General features: G+C 41.3%; 1 protein-coding gene across 1 annotated transcript in view; it reads left to right on the top strand.

Moving 5' to 3' along the window:
• The window catches only part of CRYL1 (crystallin lambda 1), a 58,619-nt gene that overhangs the window by 25,768 nt on the left and 13,171 nt on the right, over positions 1–19,680 (top strand). The window contains exons 5-6 of the mRNA XM_039564982.1: positions 436–630; positions 9,421–9,526. Of these exons, the coding sequence (XP_039420916.1) occupies positions 436–630; positions 9,421–9,526 (301 nt within the window). The remainder of the gene's footprint in view (positions 1–435; positions 631–9,420; positions 9,527–19,680) is intronic.

Below are 19,680 nucleotides of genomic sequence, written 5' to 3'. Positions count from 1 at the left end.
CTTACAGGTGGTGTTTAGCAATGCTTTTGTTATAAAGTTCCTGACTGTCTAAAAGGAAATGCCTTGCTTAATTTGGAAAGACAGGTGGTGACCATATGTCTTAGAACAACAAGCAGTCTGAGTATTGAGCAAACAGTTCCTCAATAAAGTCCTCGGAATAGAGTCTTCTAGTACTGTTTGAGTGCCATCATCTCCGGTGGAGCTCCATGAATTTTGCTGGGATTAAACAGAGTTTGATTTAGTACAAGTTTAATTATTTCTTTTAATTTGAATTAATGCACCAGCTTTTATTTGATTGGTGAAGTCTTTCAAGGTCTGAATATCAGGCTTACTGTGTTCACTGGAAATTATGCAAGCTAGTGCTGGGTATAAAGATGCTTTATATTAACTTGTTCTGTTGATGGCTGATGTTCTTCTTTTGTGTTTCTTCTTGAGGTAAATCCACCTTACTTTGTGCCATTGGTTGAAATTGTTCCTCATCCAGAAACAGATCCTTCTACTACAGAGAGAACATACGCCCTGATGAAGAAGATTGGTCAGTCTCCTGTCAAACTAAACAGAGAAATTGAGGGGTTTGTTCTGAATCGACTGCAGTATGCAGTGATAAGTGAAGCTTGGAGACTTGTGGGTGTATGTATATCTTTTTTTTTCCAGTACTTGGTCAGTTCTGTAGATGTGATAAGTGAGATTGTATATTTAAATGTCCTTTAGGTTTGTGTCATCTTTGTTCAACTGTCCCTTATGAACATAAAATGTGTATTTAAATGTAAATTAAACCCAGTAAGAAGTGATGCCAGTTATAAAAACCAAAGTGACAAAAACAAGGTCATAGATGATCATAACAATTATTCTTTATCCTGCTTTCTTTTTTCAGAATACTGTTATTTTCAGGGCAATCAAAAGAATAATCTTAAAAGCACAGGAATCAAAATACTGATTTTTCTTTTTTGTAGGCTTCTCATCATTTCCTGTTTGGTTTTTTTTCTAGTGTTGTTGGCCTGCTGTACAGCGGTCATGAAAATACTTTAAATGGTTTTCTCTTTGGCCTTTCAGGAACTGTACTCATAGATTTAACTGTTACTTGAGACAGATTTCTCCTCCTCCTGCCCATTCAGACTTCTAACTGAGAATCATTTGTTTGTGTCCCTTCAGCTTTTCCCACAGTTACCTGTTCTGTGCTGAAAAGTCTGATCTTTCATCAGCAGGAGCTGAGTTATGTCTGTTGCTATTCTGTTGAGAAGAGTTTCAACTGGGCTTTAATAGGACTTATTTTTGTTTTGATTTTTCAAGCTGATTAAAACAACCATGCACACAAATACAAGTAAAGATCTTAAAGCCAGGGTCATATTATTGTAAACAAAGCAACCCTTTTTCCAAAGAAGTATTTAAACATAATTGCTGATTTTGCTTACCTGTAGTTGGTTTTCACTAGCAACATAATACAACAATATAAAGGAGGTGGTGAATAACAATAAGTAAAACAGTGTTGTGAGGAAGGAACTGATCTCCTACTGGAGAATTTATTTAAATTTCAAAAATGGCTTCTATTGTTAAACTTTTAATACAAAGTCTCAGGTTTATGATAAGAAAAACCCCTTCAGAAAGCTGTAGCCATGTTGGAAAACATAGGATAGAAAAGACAGTAACATAGAATCACAGAATAGTTGTGGTTGGGAGGGACCTCTGGAGGTCATCTAGTTCCACCCCCGTACTACAGCACGTTGCACAGGATCATGTCTAGGTGGGTTTTGAATAACTTCAGAGGAGAATACTCCATGGCCTCATTGGGCAGCCTGCTCCAGTGCTCTGTCACCCTCTAAGTAAAGAGTTTTTTCCTTCCTATTCAGATGTAACTTTCTGAGTTTATAGTTTGTGCCTGTTGCCCCTTGTCCTGTTGCTGGGCACCACTGATGAGTCTGGCCCTATCTGAATTAGCCTCTAAATTATTTTTGAAACCATAAAAACACTGGTGAAAAAATATCTTTGAGAATAAAAATGTAAAAACAACTACAAAAAATTGTGAGCAAGGAAGGTTAAGTTCATGAGGAAAAAGCTAGCTCAACTGCAACATTCACTGTTAGAGAGGTTCCCACAGTGTAACCTTTCCTTGAAAGGAAGAGATCTGATATAAAATAAGTCATGCTGGGAACAAGATTTTTGAAGGAGGAAAGAGTGAGTAATGACAGACTGTGGAGGAGAAACTGAACTTATCTGAAGATCACAAAACTGAAATATGAAGTTGATTAAACACTAATTTAAGCACCTTTTTATACACTATCTAGCACAATATTGCAAAAATGGAAGTTAATCTTTACTTCTTTTATAAGAATTCAAAGAGTTGATGGGAAACTGTGGACCAATAAAGCTGGTAATGTGTAGGCACATTGATACAATACCCTTGGTCAGCACAGGCATTCAGGTAATGCCTCAAAAATCTAACAGGATTCTTTCACATCTCTGAGGGCATAAACTCGGTTGTGGAAGCCAGTGCCGTAGTAACCTAGGATGGTAAAAAATTGAATGGGTCCAGGGATCATTTAGACACATTCATGTTGTACTGTGCAGAAGCAAACTCCAGCATCAAAGTCTCAAAGACTGGACTGTTGGGAGCTGAGGCAATACAGTACATGGCAGTGAAAGTATCATTCTCTGTTTGGTCTTGCTGTGGAAGGAGTGTAAGAACACTTCATGGGCTGCTGTTGGAAAGGAGGTACTGAGCTGAGGCAAACCTTTAGTATGAACCTGCATGGATGCTTTTCTGGGAGTGGTGGTTATGTGAATAGTAATAAAGTAGTGCTTGAAGGACTGCCAGATAAAGAAAGTTGCTTTTGTTGTAAATCAAAGTTTCCAAGTTGTTTTGTTCTTGTATAATTTTACTGTGTTTCAGGCATATAGACATTTAAACAGTAACAACTTTGGTGGCTGTATTTCCATGCCAGAAGCCTGAACAATAGCAGCTGTCAAAGGTGTATAGTTTCAGCTGTGTGACTTCAGGCTGCACAGTGCCTTTGATGAGAGGAGAATCACTGCAGATAGGTGAGAGCTGCAGGCCTGGAGCAGTTCGTGTGTTTCTACTGTTGTGCTGCCAACTTAGTAATTTTCATTGCAAGTCATTTTCTTTTGGTGAATTCCACTTTCCAAATGGGGAAACGTACTTCTGATTGTGAAGTCACTTTTCAGTTCTTACTGTTGAAAATGTCAATCTCCCCAACTCTCAGTCTTTGAGAGACTCCTAAAAATCAAGTTTTACTCCCAGTGGTAACATCTCAAACAAATGTTTTCATTACTCTAAGAAGCACTGGGGTTTGTTTGTTTGTGGGATTTTTTTTGGTTTGTGGTTTTTTTTGGTTGGTTGGGGGTTTTTTGGTTTGGTTTTTTTTTCAGTCAGTTGAGCTTGTTTCATTAAAGAAACTAATGGAAGTTTCTCTGGTTGAACTACTAATGTACTATTAAAGTCATTGGTGGTAGGACAGACATGCAGTACAGCTGTACTTACAACATTTATCTTGAAAATTTTATCATAAATAGGCTGAGTAGCTTGCAGAATATGTTTTAGTTCCCAAATCTATCTGGGAAGCTGACAACCTGCCAGTCTTTCTGTTTTCTTTAGCAGTGCTGTGTTGGGATGGATGAGGTGAGGAATCATGTGATGGAAGAAAGGCTGTGATACAGAGCATGGAAGTGAAGGTGGAGCTGTATAGAAAGAAATGTGGTAAATATATCTGCTTGCTGAATGTTGTGTGGGGCTCACTGACTTCTGCCATGTGGGTCCAAGAGTAGGAGATGCTCTTAACATAGCCAGAAATCTGAGGTAAGGCTCTGCTAGCACATTGGGTGCAGGGTCAAGACTCCACACGGTGCTCAAATTGCACGTGGCATGGATGCTGAAGCACAGAGAGAAGCATAATTCAGGGCAAAGTGATTAAAGTAGCAATGAGAAACCTGAGGATTGAGATACAGTTTGTCTTTGCCAAAGGTGCTGGGCTTCTCAGCTGCACACACTGGGAGGCTGGGATTTTACAGCTGGGCACAAAATGAGTGCTGTGAATGGAGGACTGGACTGAATGTGGGAGTGGGAAGTGTGGTGTTAAAGTGGTAAAAAATGAATAGGCTTGGAAGTTTAGATCTGATTTGTAGGAAAGTAGGAGAAAGACTTATTTGGAGCAGTTGAATGCTGCGAACTTTGCTCATGTGATAATTAGGAACGTAGACTACAGGATGCCGAAGTTTGACTTCACAAGAACTTAGAAGCAAAGACCATGGATTCATTTATGGGTCTAAAAGATGTAATTCAAGCAAGTGCTTCCTTTTGAGGCAAGAGTGCTGCAAAGAGATGTTTCATTTTGGATCTGAGTTAGTCTTTTTGTAACAAGATGTCTTTTCAAAGATTGCTTTGACTTGCAAGTCACAAGCATTTGGGCAGTGCAGGTGTTCGTGGCGGGAAATTTTTGTACAGTTATCTCTGTCTCCTCATGCCCCTCATTTATTCCATGATAAAGCAGATACTGGGAGCACTCCCGTCTGTTTAAGGTCATGTATCTGAGAACTTTCTGTAGGACCTCATAGCCTATCTGAGACTGGCATTCATGTAGGTTTCTTATTTATGTATTTAATTGTTAGCGCTTTGCTAGAAGTGTTGCAAAGCTGATAATGATGAAAGTAAAAGGTGTACTGTGAGATGTTGAAGATCTTTATTCCTCTCTTATCAACCCTACATTTTTATATTACCGATTTGGAATGATTAGAATAACCTTTAGCCAGTAACAGGAAAAATACCTCAAACTGCTTTGTCTCCTATTATCTGTTACCATTTATTTACTTTCTCACATCTCCATTGACAGTGGTCACTGGTGTGTCTGATTTTGTTCCTAACTCTTGGAGTAGAAGCTTACTTCCTTTATTTGCCTGGGAAGCACACTGTGCACTGTAGACATTATTACTTTTGTATTTTTACCAGTACATTCTAGAGTAGTTTAGGATTATGTTGCAACGGGTATTAATTAAATAGATTGGCTTTGTCTTGTTCTGAAGGTAAAATTTTGGTTGACATAATCCAGAAAATAACAACCAGTTTCACCAACACTTCAGTTCAGAAGTCTCAAGCCCTACTCTGAATATCTATGAATTGCCCTTTAACTGTAGATCACTGAGTGAATCTTACCTTTTTGAAATATTTTTCTAAGCATTACCTGGAATTTGCAAGGAGGTCATAAAATACAGTGGCAGAGATAGCAAGTGGAGCATGACAGTTTTTTAACCTTGATATAATACAGGAGTTTCAGCTGCTTTTAAGAACATACTAAAACTGTTTTACAGGATGGATTGTGTAAGTGCTCTATTTATCTCTGTATAAGATTTTAATACTGTCTTAATGTGTTTTTTTCTTTAAAAGTGGGTTTTCTTTTATGTTGTAGTCATTGTAAAACATGAAAAGAATGGGCAACTTTTCCATTTTTGTTAATCTTTTGGAGAATAAAATCATGGTTTGGCTATGTGTCCATTTTAGTTTGTTTTTGCAGCAATCAGGTGCATTGGCTTCAATCATTCATTTATGTACCTCTCCTTTCTCAAGTGATGTGCTTGGCAGTCCTTAAATGCTGGCAAGACTTTTTAAAGTCCAAATTCCTTACTGTTAATTATATTACAGTGTTATTCAGAGGACTTTTCCAAAAGATTGAAGATAAGGTGTAGGGATTAAACATTTAGTTACAGTGCCCCATAAAATGAGGAATATCATAAAAAGGAAGTTTAAAGGGACCGAAATAAAAATAGTGTCGATACTAAGTGTTTCTTACAGGGCGAGGTGAGTTGAGGGTGCCATGGAAGAAGGAAGATAAAGGCCAGCAAAGCAAGGAGGTGTGAAGTGTGTAGGACAACAAGTTTCTTAAACATTATGAAATGGAAAGATGGGGTAGAGGGATATAGGAGAAAAGTCATATGCTCCAAATGACAGGACTGGAAAAAGATCTCATCGGGGTGTGGATGGAAGGGACTTGATTGACGTGATAGTGAAGAGAAGGGTGTAACAAGTACTGCTGAGACAGAATGCATATATTAGTGGCAATCAGAAAAAAAAAAAGAATACTGGATTTGGGAGATACAGAGAAGGAAGTGGCAGATTTGGAGACAGAAAGTATGTGGTCCAGGAGGCAGTGAAGTCCAAAATAACTCTATGACAGACTGGAGTGAGTAGGAGAACATGATGAATTGGTGGAATGAGGAAAAAGTAAGATTGTGGGGGTTTTTGGCCATTACATTTGATATGATTGCAAACCAAGTCCGTGACAGAAGTTGCAATGTGGGTGGGACTCAGAGATTGAAAGAAAGACTTCTGGTTAAAACCAAGCAGGTTGGGTCAGACCCTAAAGGCGGAGACTGCAGAACCACCACGGGTTTCTGGAAAAGTGAAAAGGGCCCCTGCATAGGGAGAAGCACCAATAAAGTACCAAAGACTCATTAGGATAATCCTGTCGTATCACTAAAGGTAAAAATCTCTAGGAAAATGAGATTGTGGTATATGAATGGTGTCGTAAGAAGTGTGGAGGATTCTGAGATAGTCTAGATCTTGAAATTTGACTGGCCATTGGGATCACTGAGGATTTTGGTGGATTTTATTTTAAATCTTAATTCTGTAGCTGTCAGAGCTTCTAGTGAACTCTTAACATACTTCCTCTTCCCTCTGACAAGTGCTGGAGGCAAAGGCTTACCAGAAGGGTAATCCAGGATGAAAAGTCCCCTTGGGAAGATTATTTCACACCTACACTTAGTGAAACTGGATAGGAACTCTTTCTTGTTTAGTTCTTAGCATAAACACCAATCCTTGTGGAAGACACTTTGCTGACCTTGCACCCTGGTGAATCATTCCACCAACTTATGATATCCTTATTATAAATGGGAGTAGGGTTATTCCCTAGGAGAGGATGGTCTAACCTGTTTATCATTTATGTATTTTTAATTTATGAAGAGAAGTAGTAAAAAGCTTTTCTTTAGGAGGGTCTTTTTTTGATAGGAAGAAGCTGAGCTCATTTGTATAGAATACTATATCCCTCAGCTGAAGGGATCTGTTGTGGTTTCCTTCTGGTAGCAACAACTTTTGCCTTTTAGCAGCTGTAAACATCAAATTGCAGCTATAGTCAAAAGGCCAAGAGCAAAGCACTCATCTCATGATTCTGAGGGCACCTGGTCTTCAAATGTCAGTGTAATAGCTGAGGACTATGGTATCGAAAGAAAGTAAGTTATTAATTTGGAAATTCATTTGCAATGATTCTGAAGTGCTTCAAGAGCCTGTTAACTCTTTTAACATTGTTTACAGTTTTTAGCTGCTGCTGTGGTTCAAATGCTTGTCTGGAATTTGTAGTTAGTCTTTTGTCCACAAATCCATGTCAACCAGGGGGGCAGGGGGGAACCACTCATCAAGCACAGCTTTACCAGCACAACTCATTGTTTGGATGAAGCACTCCCAACAGAAGAACACTTTTGTTGACTTTGCTGATGTTGTTCAGAGAAGTTGTGCTGCCATGTCAGGGGAAAAAGCTTTCACAGAACATATGGTGCCTGTGTTAGTTACCCTGATGCTGGTCTGTAATCTGAATTCTGTCTGAGGTTTTTGTTTAGTCCTGTCTTTATGCAGACCTTTCTATCTGCCTCTAGATGAGTTACTTTACCATGTATGTGCTTTACCTTTAATTTGAAGAAAATAATGCTTTCTTATCCCTGCCATTTTATGTCTAATGAAATTGTTAGGAAAATTGTGTGTTCCATATATGGTGCATAGGTCTTAATAATTATGTCAGTGTTTCCTTTTCAAGGTAGAGTTCTGCAACAGGGTTTCAGACAGGCTTGATTTTGATAGGAGCAATGCCTACTAACAGGTTGAGGCTTGAGGTTGTCTTATAAAAGTCTCAGTTTAAGCCTGAGATGATGAAACTCGATGTCTGTGGCCAGCTGTAGAAGTTACGTTGGTTCGTGGCTTATAAGTTTCTTTTAAAGTAGAAGTGGATGATGTAAATGCTGGATGCAGGAAGACACTGTGGGTGAGATTCAGCTCCTTTAAGATGGGATATCTACAGTGTAGACAGTGACATCTAAGCTCTTTACTCATCTTTCAGTCTGTGAGGAGGATTAGGCCCTTTAGGACACAACTCATTTTACCTATTCTAGATGCCTGCTTTAGGATGCTGATTTCCTTTTTCTCCCTGGTGATTATAAAGAGAGTCTAGATGTCTAGCTCAGATGTCAATGTCTGCTGCAGATCAGAAGAGCTGCCCTGCATGCCTGTAACTCTAGCCCATGCCTGCGTGATACAAAGGGGCATTCAGACAGAGAGAAATTTAACAGAAAACAGTATGTTTTTGGCCAAGCAGATGAATAGAATATATGTACTTGTATTCTGAAGCTCAAAGGGGCTTGTTAAGGAAGAGTCACTGAGAAGGCTGAGCACCTCAGAGTAGGGTGAAAAGACAAATTAGGAGCAGTTCAGCATCTCTTCCACCTTCCTACCCAGAAGGAAATGTTTTTATGTCTCTGGGAATAAAGAGGACAAGTTCTTGAAACCAAGCTTTATCTGATGAAAGTGGTTAGAACAAGTCTTCATTAATTCATATCTTTCTAGTAGGTGGAAAACAACCTCATATAATAAATAATATTCTCAAGTAAATCTATTAAGGCAAAGAACTGTAAGTCATTTTTTACAAGCCTTTCTGTGCTTGCCCCAACCTGATGGAGACATTGGCTTTCTTGTAAGTGCTATGTGTGGGTGGAATAGCAGTGCTCAACTTTTAACACAAGAAATGCTTCATTTTGCTTGCTCCTTATCCTGCCAGCTCTTGAGATACCAGGCTGGCAATGAACTCAAGAACCCTGGGCAGGTTGGGGCTGGGTAGGTTTAATGTTTGGTGAGTTTTGTGGGAGGGAGTGGCAACTGCATTGCCTGCATGTTTGGACCCAGCCTTTTTTGCAGGTGGCTTCAGGAGCACTATCCACTGTTGCACCGCCATTCTGCTAGTTGGGACTCTGCCCAAAAATCCAAAACTAAGAGGATATGAAGGGAGATGTAACACTGAGCCAAAACTCCTGTATTTAAAAGGATTGGTGTAGTACTTGGATTTCATATAAACTCTTTTGGCCATGTGCCATTAAGAGTGTCATGCTTGCTTTCTTTTCCAATTCTCAGTTTCTGGGACTATGAAGTACAATAGTCCTAGAGATATCAATGACTGCCTATGCTGAACCATAGGAAGGCTTGCATAATAGATGGACATTTCTGGCAAACAGTTGTGTTTCTCTTTGCAATCTAACTGATATTTCTAGCCTTACTTTTTATGACTTCTCTAATTTTTAATTATATACAAAAAATGGGAAATTTTGCATTAAAAGCAAACATTCACCAGTCTTCCTTCCTGTTGTCCTTTTGCTGCTTAGGAGGGAGTAATATCTCCTACTGATCTAGACCTTGTGATGTCTGATGGATTGGGAATGCGATACGCATTTATTGGACCTCTGGAAACCATGCATCTTAATGCAGAAGGTAGGTAGTGCAAAATGTTATGAATATGAAGGGAAGGCTTGCATTGCACAAGACTCTGGAAGTGTTATGTAACAAACCGGATTAGGATTGCTGCAACTATGACTTGTCTTTTTTTTTACTGTAATGATAAGGAAAACTTATTTAAAACGTGAGGTCAATGGAAGGAAGTGGATATTGATTATCCTATTACAAATGATCAGATGAAAGACAACAAGTTATTAAAACACTAGCTGTGTAATAAATTTTTTCCAAGATTCATCCCATCATACTTTGATAAGATTGCTGTACCCATAGTTCAGGGCTGTCTGAGTGTCAGGTAAAAAAAGTTTAGCTTATAATCCAGTGTCAACAGAAAATTGCTTTTCATAGATGAGTACCCTTCTGCTGCTGAATTTGTAGCAAAGCTTCAGTATAAATATCCCTGGAGCTGCTGTACTTTAAGCTTAGATCCTGAGTGAAATAAAATTACTTTTGTCAGCAAAATCCTGTGCATACAAAGCTGACTTGACAAAGCAGTCAAGTAAGTTTGGCGTCTGTCTTGCATAATTAATACAGATTTTTAGATGTTTTTGGAATAATATATGTGAATCCCAGGTAAATAAAAAATGAATTGTGTAAAATGAAATAAAAATTATGGATCAGCATCACAAAGATTTGAGCAAACACTTTTAACAAAACACAAAAACTTCAAAAAGTTAAGATCAGCTAATACTAGCTCTTTATATTATGGGCTGTGTCTTTATTCTGCTTTTTTATGGTCCCTGAAATGGTAGGCTCCTGCTCTGCTGCTGGATCTTTTAGGCAATGTTGCAATACACTTGTGCACTGAACCACTTCCACAACAGCACCTTGTTGGCTGGTACAGTAACATGGATCATGAGAAGTGTTGCTTCACTCTTGCACTTGCAGATGTGTTGTCTCCGAATCTAGGGCTGCTCCTGTTTATGTGCTCACAGAGTGACTCAGGCTCTTGCTCTCATCAGAGACAGTTTAAATCAAAATTGCTGATGTCAGGACATGTGATGGCTTATGGCTTCATAGTTCCATGCCAGTGCCAACTTCTTGGTTGCCCAGCATAGCTTCACATAATGTGGAATAATATGGACCTCCTCTTGATTGCCAAGTCTTGCCTCTTGACTAACCTGATCTTCTAAAGCAAGATGATCTGCTTAGTGGATGAGGGAAAGGATATTGTCTACCTGGACTTTAGTAAAGCCTTTGACAGCATTTTCCACAGCATTCTCCAGGAGAAACTGGCTGCTTACTGGGTAAAGACTGTCTGGATGGCCAGGCCCAGAGAGTGGTGGGGAATGTAATTACATTTGGCTGGGGGCCGGTCACTAGTGGTGTCCCCCAGGGTTCAGTGTTGGGCCCAGTCCTGTTTAATATCTTCATTGATGATCTGGATGAAGAGATCAAGTGCACCCTTAGTAAATTGGCAGATGACACCAGGTTGGGTGGGAGTGTTGATCTGCTGGAGGGCAGGAAGGCTCTGCAGAGGGATCTGGACAGGCTGGATCGATGGGTCAAGCCCAGTTGTGTGAGGTTCAACAAGGCCAAGTGCCAGGTCCTGCACTGGGGTCACAACAACCCCAGGCAGTGCTACAGGCTGGGGGGCAGTGGCTGGAAAGCTGCCTGGTGGAAAAAGACCTGGGAGTGCTGGTCAACAGCAGCTGAACATGATCCAGCTGTGCCCAGGTGGGCAAGAAGGCCAATGGCATCCTGGCCTGGATCAGCAGTGGTGTGGCCAGCAGGACCAGGGCAGTGACCGTCCCCCTGTACTGGGCACTGCTGAGGCCACACCTCCAATCCTGTGTTCAGTTCTGGGCCCCTCACTGCCAGAAAGACATTGAGGGGCTGGAGCGTGTCCAGAGAAGGGCACTGGAGCTGGGGAAGGGTCTGGAGCACAAGTCCTGTGAGGAGCAGCTGAGGGAGCTGGGGGTGTTTAGCCTGGAGAAAAGGAGGCTTAGGGGGGACTTTATTGCTCTCTACAGCTGCCTGAAAGGAGGTTGTAGCCAGGTGGGGGTTGGCCTCTTCTCTCAGGTTACAAGTGACAGGACAAGAGGAAATGGCTTCAAGTTGACCAGGGAAGGTTTAGATTGGGTATTAAGGGAAAATTCTTCATAGAAGGGGTTGTCAAGCATTGGAACAGGCTGCCCAGGGTAGTGGTTGTGTCACTATCCCTGGAGGTACTGAAAAGACTTGTAGATGTGGCAGTTAGGGAGATGGTTTGCTGGTGAACTTGGCTTGGCTGCGCTGGGTTAATGGTTGGACTTGATCTTCGAAGTCTTTTCCAATCTAAATGACTCTATGATTCTACGACAGCCTGCTCTGATGCATTGTACTAATACTGTCTTTCTTTTATCAGTGGAAAGAAATGGAGGTAGATACAAGAAACTGCCTCTATCCTGTTTGTTAGCCTATCAGCTTCACCAGCTTCACAGCAGCTGCCTTTTTTTACAGCTATAAGATATTATTACTTAAATTCTTTGTCAGTCGGTGAGGAAGGATGGTAAGGATGAAGGAAGCATGTGAGAGAAAGTAGTGTTATTTGTGGGAGAGTCTCTTGTTTTGTTTTGTTTGGGTGATGCGACATTGTTGTTTGGATTTGAATAAATTTATTCAAATTCTTTTTTCTGACCTCAGTGTTTCTTCTTTCCCTGTGGGATGCATACATCAAGATCCTCCCATGAACTTCTTACGGGCTAATGTCACTTTTTGCCTGTGTTAGTTCTTATATCCTTTCCTCCATATTTGTAAATGATCCTATCAAACCTATTATCTAGGCCACTTTAGGTTACCATTTAATCAATGCATGAATATTAGGAATGCTGGCTATATGGCAGTGAGCCAACAGCCTTGAACATGGAATAAAATGACAGCGTCAAGCCATTAAAAGGAGCAGAAACAGCAACAACAATTTTGAGAACTGCATTGCAACAGACAGGGAGGACACTGCTCTGGGGAGGAAAAAAGCATATGCAAATTACATAACGTTATAAAGTTGATTGTTGATTTCATCAGATAAAATTAATGTTGATATCTGTTTCAGATTTTGAGTTTGTCCTCTTACGATTTCACATGGCCGCATCACAACAAATGCTGTTACGTGTTTTACAAGGAAGATCAGTAGACTTCACTACAGTCAGTTTCCGTGTTTACTATTGCGGGATTATGTTAGCAGACACAACATCCCACCTGTACACGTACCAGGCAGTCTGTGAATATAGTGGGGATGGTCCAGCCTCAGTAAGATTGTATCTCCTGAGTCTCTTGTTTCTTGAGAAATCTCGTTTCTTCTTTCTTTTTTTTTAAGCCCTTGCAAGCAATCATCTGTAGAAGCAGAGGCTAGGCTGTCATATCCTGTGTTTTACAGGTTTGCAGCAAAAGTTCTTTGTATATATTTCACAATATTAGATCAGTTATTTTATTAGTAGTTATTTAGTGAGCTATAATTGGGACTTGATCTAAACTGCCAATGTTAGCAGAAAAGCTGGATGGGGGGAGGTTGAAGGATCTTTGTTGCTGTTTTCTCTCCTGCATTTATATAAACACCATTCCAGGATTATATACTACCTGTCACTTACTGAGGTGTTCGTAGAGGTGTCTACAGGAGTTCTGTGGAAATTGGGGCTGATGCATGATCCCCATAAAGTAAGTAAAAATATCCAGTAAGCTAGGAATGAGTCTTCATTATCAAAATTGTGTTTCTCTTACAGAAAGTGGGAATAGTTGCTCATCTTAGAAGCACCTGTCAGGTGAATTGGTTTTGGATGATAGGAGCAGACTGATTGTGCTGTGTGAAAAGCACAAAATGTGACAAGGAGAGAGTGGAGAATCGTAAGTCATAGTTCAAAGGGAGGAAATTTTACTTATTTGGTTGGGCAAGACATAGCCAAGTGTGGTTTCTAAGAATTACTCTAAACAGGTATGCTGGCTGATTCAAGAGCAGAGATTATTTCCATTGCTGTGGCCATGCTTCAGTGCTGCTGTACAGGGAGCAAGCCAAGCTTTAACCCAGTTCAAGAGCTTTTGTACCGCAAGCTGGTCAGCAAGTGTGAGAACCTCTAAGGCAGTAACATCTAAGAAAAGGAAGATTGCCTCCTTTTCTGTCCAACCTGTGTGTTATGTTTTAGGATAATAAAATATCTCAACCCAATTCAGGGTACTTGTAAGAGGGTACTACTGAGATGAAGTATCACAGTGGTACACAAACCCTTTTAATTTTCATAACCCCACCATATATTTAACATGTGTTTACATGCATTCAATTCCCTTCCCAATAGGCTGAAGAAAGCAGTTTATAGCCCTTCTAGAACTGCTGTTTGCCTCTGTGGAGCTGCAAGGTTTTTCTGTATGAAAGTTTATACACAGTAAGTCAAGATGTGAATTTTTCAGGATACTGGCTGCTGTGCACCAGTTTCCTTCTATGGGCTCTTAGGTGTAAAGTAGTTCCCTCTGCTTTCTGAAAGGAACACCTGGCTTTGCACAGGAATTCTTTATGCTTTGTTCCTCAAGTCATTATAGATGGGTCCCAAAGAACACATCTTGGCGCATTAATGAAAGAGTATGTATGATCACCAAGTGGCTCAGACTGAGGAATTCATCCCAAGTTTGAAACTGATCTAACAAAACAAGCAGTTCGTAATGACTCAGTTTAATTCCTTGATCCAGCTCACAGCAGGCCTGCAGAAATACTTGTGCATTGCTGTTGAGATGGTAACACTGTTACAATGAGAATAAAACTTTTTCTGGTGCTACCACTGTTTTAGTGTAGTTCCAAGTATTTGTGCAACTAGAGCCTTAAGTGAATTCATATGGGAGTTAAGGTAGTGTACAAGATGTCCTAACCCTAACTCAGAGCATGCATCTGTGTTCAGACACACCCTTGATGAAGATAGGATTACATTTAGAAAGTTGCCCTTGGAGCTGTAATGTCTAGAAATGTAATCTCTCTTTCATTAAAATAATTTTTAAAATTTTGAGACTTTTGTTTCTCTGAACATAATCTAACCACGTCAGATTCATCCCTGATGTTCCCAAAATACACCATTTTTTATGTTGTCATCCATACTCATATTTCACTGCAGCCTCTTCTTAGATTTTATGTGCTAAAGTCTACCCCACCCCAGTCTTTTCAAATTGTTGATGATATTGCATCAGTGGCTTTACCATTGTGCCTCCTCTCTTTGAGTCATTACAGTATCTTAAGATGCTGCTCGTCAGGTTAAAAGTCATCAAGTTAATACTCAGTATGGTGGAGCACCCTCTCTTTGGCATGTTCCCTGTCCATGTCAGTAACGCTTGCTCCTGACTCTAGTTCTCTCTCACAGGTGTCTCAGTGCCTTGCCAGGCTGGTTTACCAAGTTTGCTTGCTTGCATCCTTCAGGCCTCATGCCTGTTGTCTTTCTTATGATGAGACAGCACACAAGAAGCTGAGATACTTTAAGATGCTTGCAAACTGTAATGCATGAATATACTACATTTTTATAATGTTGTGTTTTCACTTCTCTTTTCCTACTACTACATTCATTGTCCTCTTTATGAACTTCATTTGTGTCTTCTGTCAGGGCAATGAAGCATTTTATGCATGTTTCTAAGCTAAATATCTGTCCTGAGTTCCTTTTCCTTCATCAGTACTGTGTTCATCTTGAAGATGCAACTAGCATTGCAGCAGTAACCATGTTTGCACCACACCAGTGCAAGTCCTCAGGTAAGGATCTGCAAACCTAAAGTGTGGTTATTAGAATAAATTCCTGTGGGACAGTTCATTAGTCATTTTGGAGACTGCCTGGACTCTCATTGAAACTGAATAAGCAGCAGCTTATTCCCTTTTTGGAGCCTTGTGTGTCCTGGATACATATGGGCAGCTGAAGAGCCTTGAATCAATGTCTTTGTGGTAACATGTTCTTGTAACTATACTGTAGAAGCCAGAAATGCTTTGAAGGAAGATAGAGTATTTCCCTTTTCATCTCTATAATCCTGCATATACTGCCCCCTTAGAACTTTCTGTAACTCATTCCTCTTCTTTCACTCCCTGCCATAGCTGTGACTAAGTGCTGGAAGGAAGATTCAGGGAAGTCCTACCTTCCCTGAAGGTGTTTCTGTTTTGTGTTCATAGTTCTCAGTTGCCTGCTGTAACATGTGCCTCCTTCCATGGCCTCTTTCCTCCAACATTTACGAGGTGAGTGTGTGCAAGGAAGGTGAAGGTTTACACAGGGAGCCAGCAAACCACATACACAAGAGGAAGCTATCATCCTCTTCCTCTGTCACAGATGCATCTTGTGTCATTCTTGTTTTCCACTTGGAGATAGCAAGGCACAGCATGGGCACAGCAGTGGCACTCAAAGAGAGATGGTTATTTTTATCAACCCCATTTACCATCTCACTGTTTTTCCATCTCCGGGGTGCTCCTGTCTGTTTCACACTGTTTGGCAATGCTAATTCTTCCAGCTTAAGGTGCTCCCTGGGTAGCATCAACAAGGATTAAAGTTAAAGGGATTCTGTCATATTTGTTTTCCTCCTTCTTGTCCCTATGCTCCAACCAAGGGCTCTTCTCATCCACCTTTGCAATAGCCCTGACCCTTGAACCAAAGGACTCCTACGTCTAAAGGCCTGGAGTCAAATATTTGCTGAGTTTGCAGTTGAAAAGCAAAGTGATTTTTTCAGCGATATTCCCCACTGTTCAAGTGCCAGCTTCAAGAAGGCATTCAATCAGCTGATCCTGATTACTGGAATAAAATCAAAATTGCATTTCACACTGGGAGAATTATCTTGAGTTATTCAGTTTGAACTATTGATTTTTTGAATCCTTGAGCGAGACTGTGCGTATATTCTAACTTTTGGTCTATTTCCTTCACTTGAGACTTGAAAGATTTTGCAGTGCCCCCCCCCCGCTTGGCATGCAGCATATGTGCCATGTCAGCCACAATGCTGGGATCAGCTGTACTAATGCTGCTGCTCTTCTCTAGACCCCTACCTTTTTTTTCACCTTGCCCTTTTCTGCTGACGTTGCGTAAGGGTTTTCATTCATACATTACATGGAGTGGGTGAATTGTGTTACCCAGCCTGCATTTGGTAGGACTCTGCTGCATTGTATACCTGTTGCTGCCTGCTCCGAGCTTCCCCTCCCCTTCCCCAAGCTGAACCCCTTTGTTCCAAGCGCGGGCAAAACCAAATGTAACTCAAACTCTTTAGCAGTGTATGACTGGCCGCTCACCCCGGGTCTCCCCCCAGTCCTCCCCTTTCCCCTTCTCCGAATAAAAGAGAGGACCAAGGCGGGGCCCGCGCTCTTTTGGCTTTGCAACTCTTTCTGCGAACATCTGTGTGCTTCTGTTTCTTTGAAAGCTTCTAATTGTGGGAAATTAAGCAAGCTAAGAGCTGTATTTCTCCCTCTTTGCTTCTGCTGGTGGTATTGGATTTGCAGCTACCATTTTGCCGCTTTTAGAGCTACTGAAATGCTGGATTGCCCGTGCTGGCCCTCTAGGCTGCTCGAGGCTTTCTAAGGCATTAAACTACTAGCCTAGCCGGTAAAAGCTGTAAGTATACCCCCTCATTTGGTGCCCGAATTTTAGGGTGTTCCAGCAGCTGCATGTCTGCTGGAGTTAGCTCTGCACCTCCTGCTGTGCTGGCTCTGTGTAGCGAGCTGTTACTTTTTGTGTAGCAGCGAGCCCAGAGCCTCAGCCTGTACCCTCCCCTACACCGTGTGGCGAGGGAACAGGTGGAAAGTGGAAGACCCATTTCGCTTATTTTTCTTCTCTGGACCTCCTTTCCTGTGATAAATCCAGAATTCTGGTGAGTATTGCCCTGCTGGTTTAGGGGCTCTTGTCTTAAGCTGGTGCCGGTGCAAACTTTCTCTTTTTTTTTTTTCCTCCTTTTTGGTGATTTGGGGCTGAGGTTTGTGGTGTTGCTTTCATAATGGGATCTGAGGTTTCTGCACACCGCAGAGAAATATACTACCAAGTTCAAAGCTACCTTTCTTGTACTGGGCATAAGTACCCTAAAAATCTAGTTCAATCTTTTGTGCGCTGGCTTTTTCAGTACTTTCCTCATCTTACCTGCGAGCACATGAGATCTTCTGAATTTTGGGATAAGGTGGGGAGAAAACTCTCCTCTCTTAGGGTGCAGGAGATGAAACAGTTTCAAAATTTTTTCCTCTCCTGTTACTAAGTTATACTTTGCCAGAGAAAAAAGCAGTACATGAAAAGCCACTGCAAAACCCCTCTTTTAATTCCCTTACACCCTCTTCCAAACCCTGTGTCCCTGACCCCTCTTCCCCTACGCTGGAAAACACGGCTAAAGCAGACTACTTCTCCTCTCAGGAGGGCCATCATCCTTCTGGCTCACCTGTGTTTCTTCAGCACCCTGCCTTGGATGGAAATCCAGACCCAGTCCAAGGACCTTTCCAAAACCTTTTCTCCACTCCTTTGTCCCCCATTTCTAGCCCTCATGTTTTAAGCGCGCGTGAAAACCCCTTCTCCCCTGATCTCTTTGTTCCCAGGGACAGCCCCGCCCCTGCCCCTCCACTCCCCACCCCTGCTTCCTGTTGTCCCGCCCCAGGTTCCCACAGTCATCCGGGAACCCATGGCTACCTGGACGTAACCCCAACTGCTTCTACTACACTCTCCCGTACAGGAGCTAGCCCTGGCTGGACACCCTTTCCTTATTCTAATATTAAGGATTTGTGCAAAGCAATTAAGGAGTTTGATATGCATAGTAATTATTTTAAGAGCCTGTTAAGTGCTACTTTTGCAACTCACGTACTTGTACCTCATGATTTAATTACAATAATGCAAACTCTTCTCACACCTGGTGATTTTGTGTTGTGGAAACAACAGTGGAAAATAATTTTATCTGATTTATTGCAAGTTTTGTGGCAAACTCCAGATAATTACCTAGACTTTGATAACAGTTATATCACATTAGACCTTTTATCTGGTGACAATAATATGGCAAATCCTCAAAAACAAGCAATGCTTATCCCTCGTCCAGTTCTTACTGAAATCACACGTGCTGCTGAAAAAGCCTTAACATTACTACCATCTCAGACTCCTACATCTCATTATACCAACATTAAACAATTGCCAAATGAAAATATTATTCACTTTTATAACCGTTTGCACGAAGCTATCTTTTCCCAGGTCCCTAATCCTGACCTCCAACAAGCGCTCCTACTGGAACTGCTCCAAGTGAATACGAATGATGCTTGCAAACAAGTCATCCTCACTCTCCCTTTGCACCCAGCTCTGACTGTTGAATCCATCCTCGAAGTCTGTACAAAGAAGGTGCAGCTGAACACAGCTGTTCCCTTTTTGAAAAAAGTGGGGATGGTTGGGGAAGTGGTGGAGAATGCTATGGGTACAGGGGAAACTCAATCTCGAGGTAACTTTATATGCTACCGTTGTCAGAAAAAGGGACATGTAGCTCGCAATTGCAGAGAGATTATAACTGCTGATAAAAACTCTCCAAAGACTGTTTCCCCAGGTCAGCAGCAGGGAAACTAACGGCCCAGTGCGTCACAGTTCTGCATTCCGACAAAAACAGAGCTGCAGACAAAGCAACTTGGACTCCTGGACTCAGGTTTAAGGTGACCTGTGATGAAACACACCATTTCAACAACAACAAACAGACTGTAATACCCATCTCATTCCAGAATGTGGACCACATGCCAGACTTTACATACCTTTTTGTTACTGGGGACACTCGGGAAACACCTGCTGGGATAGAGGTTACACCCACACTCATGAAAGTGGATCAGAATGGGGGTTCTAGCCTAATTGTACAATGTATATATCCACCGTACTTTATGCCAAAGGGTCAAGTTGTTGCACAGGCCATTCCACTGCCCAAATACCTGCCCACAGATGGTCACATCCCAGCCATCTGTTGGACTGAGGTTCTGGGAAACGATAAACCTATAGTAGAATGTAAGCTCCATCACAGATCCCATAAAATCAGTATAATGGGAATGATAGACACAGGTGCTGATGTGTCGGTCATTCCATTTGATAAGTAGTCTGTGCAATGGGAATTGCAGTCTCAGGGCATCATACAAGGGATTGGAGGTACCCAAATTGCGAAGCAATCCAAAAACACCATTTGAATTGAAGGTCTTGAAGGACAAATAGCAACACTTCGTCCATATGTCCTAGACA

This window comes from Corvus cornix, chromosome 1 (assembly GCF_000738735.6).
Source record: "Corvus cornix cornix isolate S_Up_H32 chromosome 1, ASM73873v5, whole genome shotgun sequence".
Classification (NCBI taxonomy): domain Eukaryota; kingdom Metazoa; phylum Chordata; class Aves; order Passeriformes; family Corvidae; genus Corvus; species Corvus cornix.
This window is presented reverse-complemented; position numbering and strand designations above follow the sequence as displayed.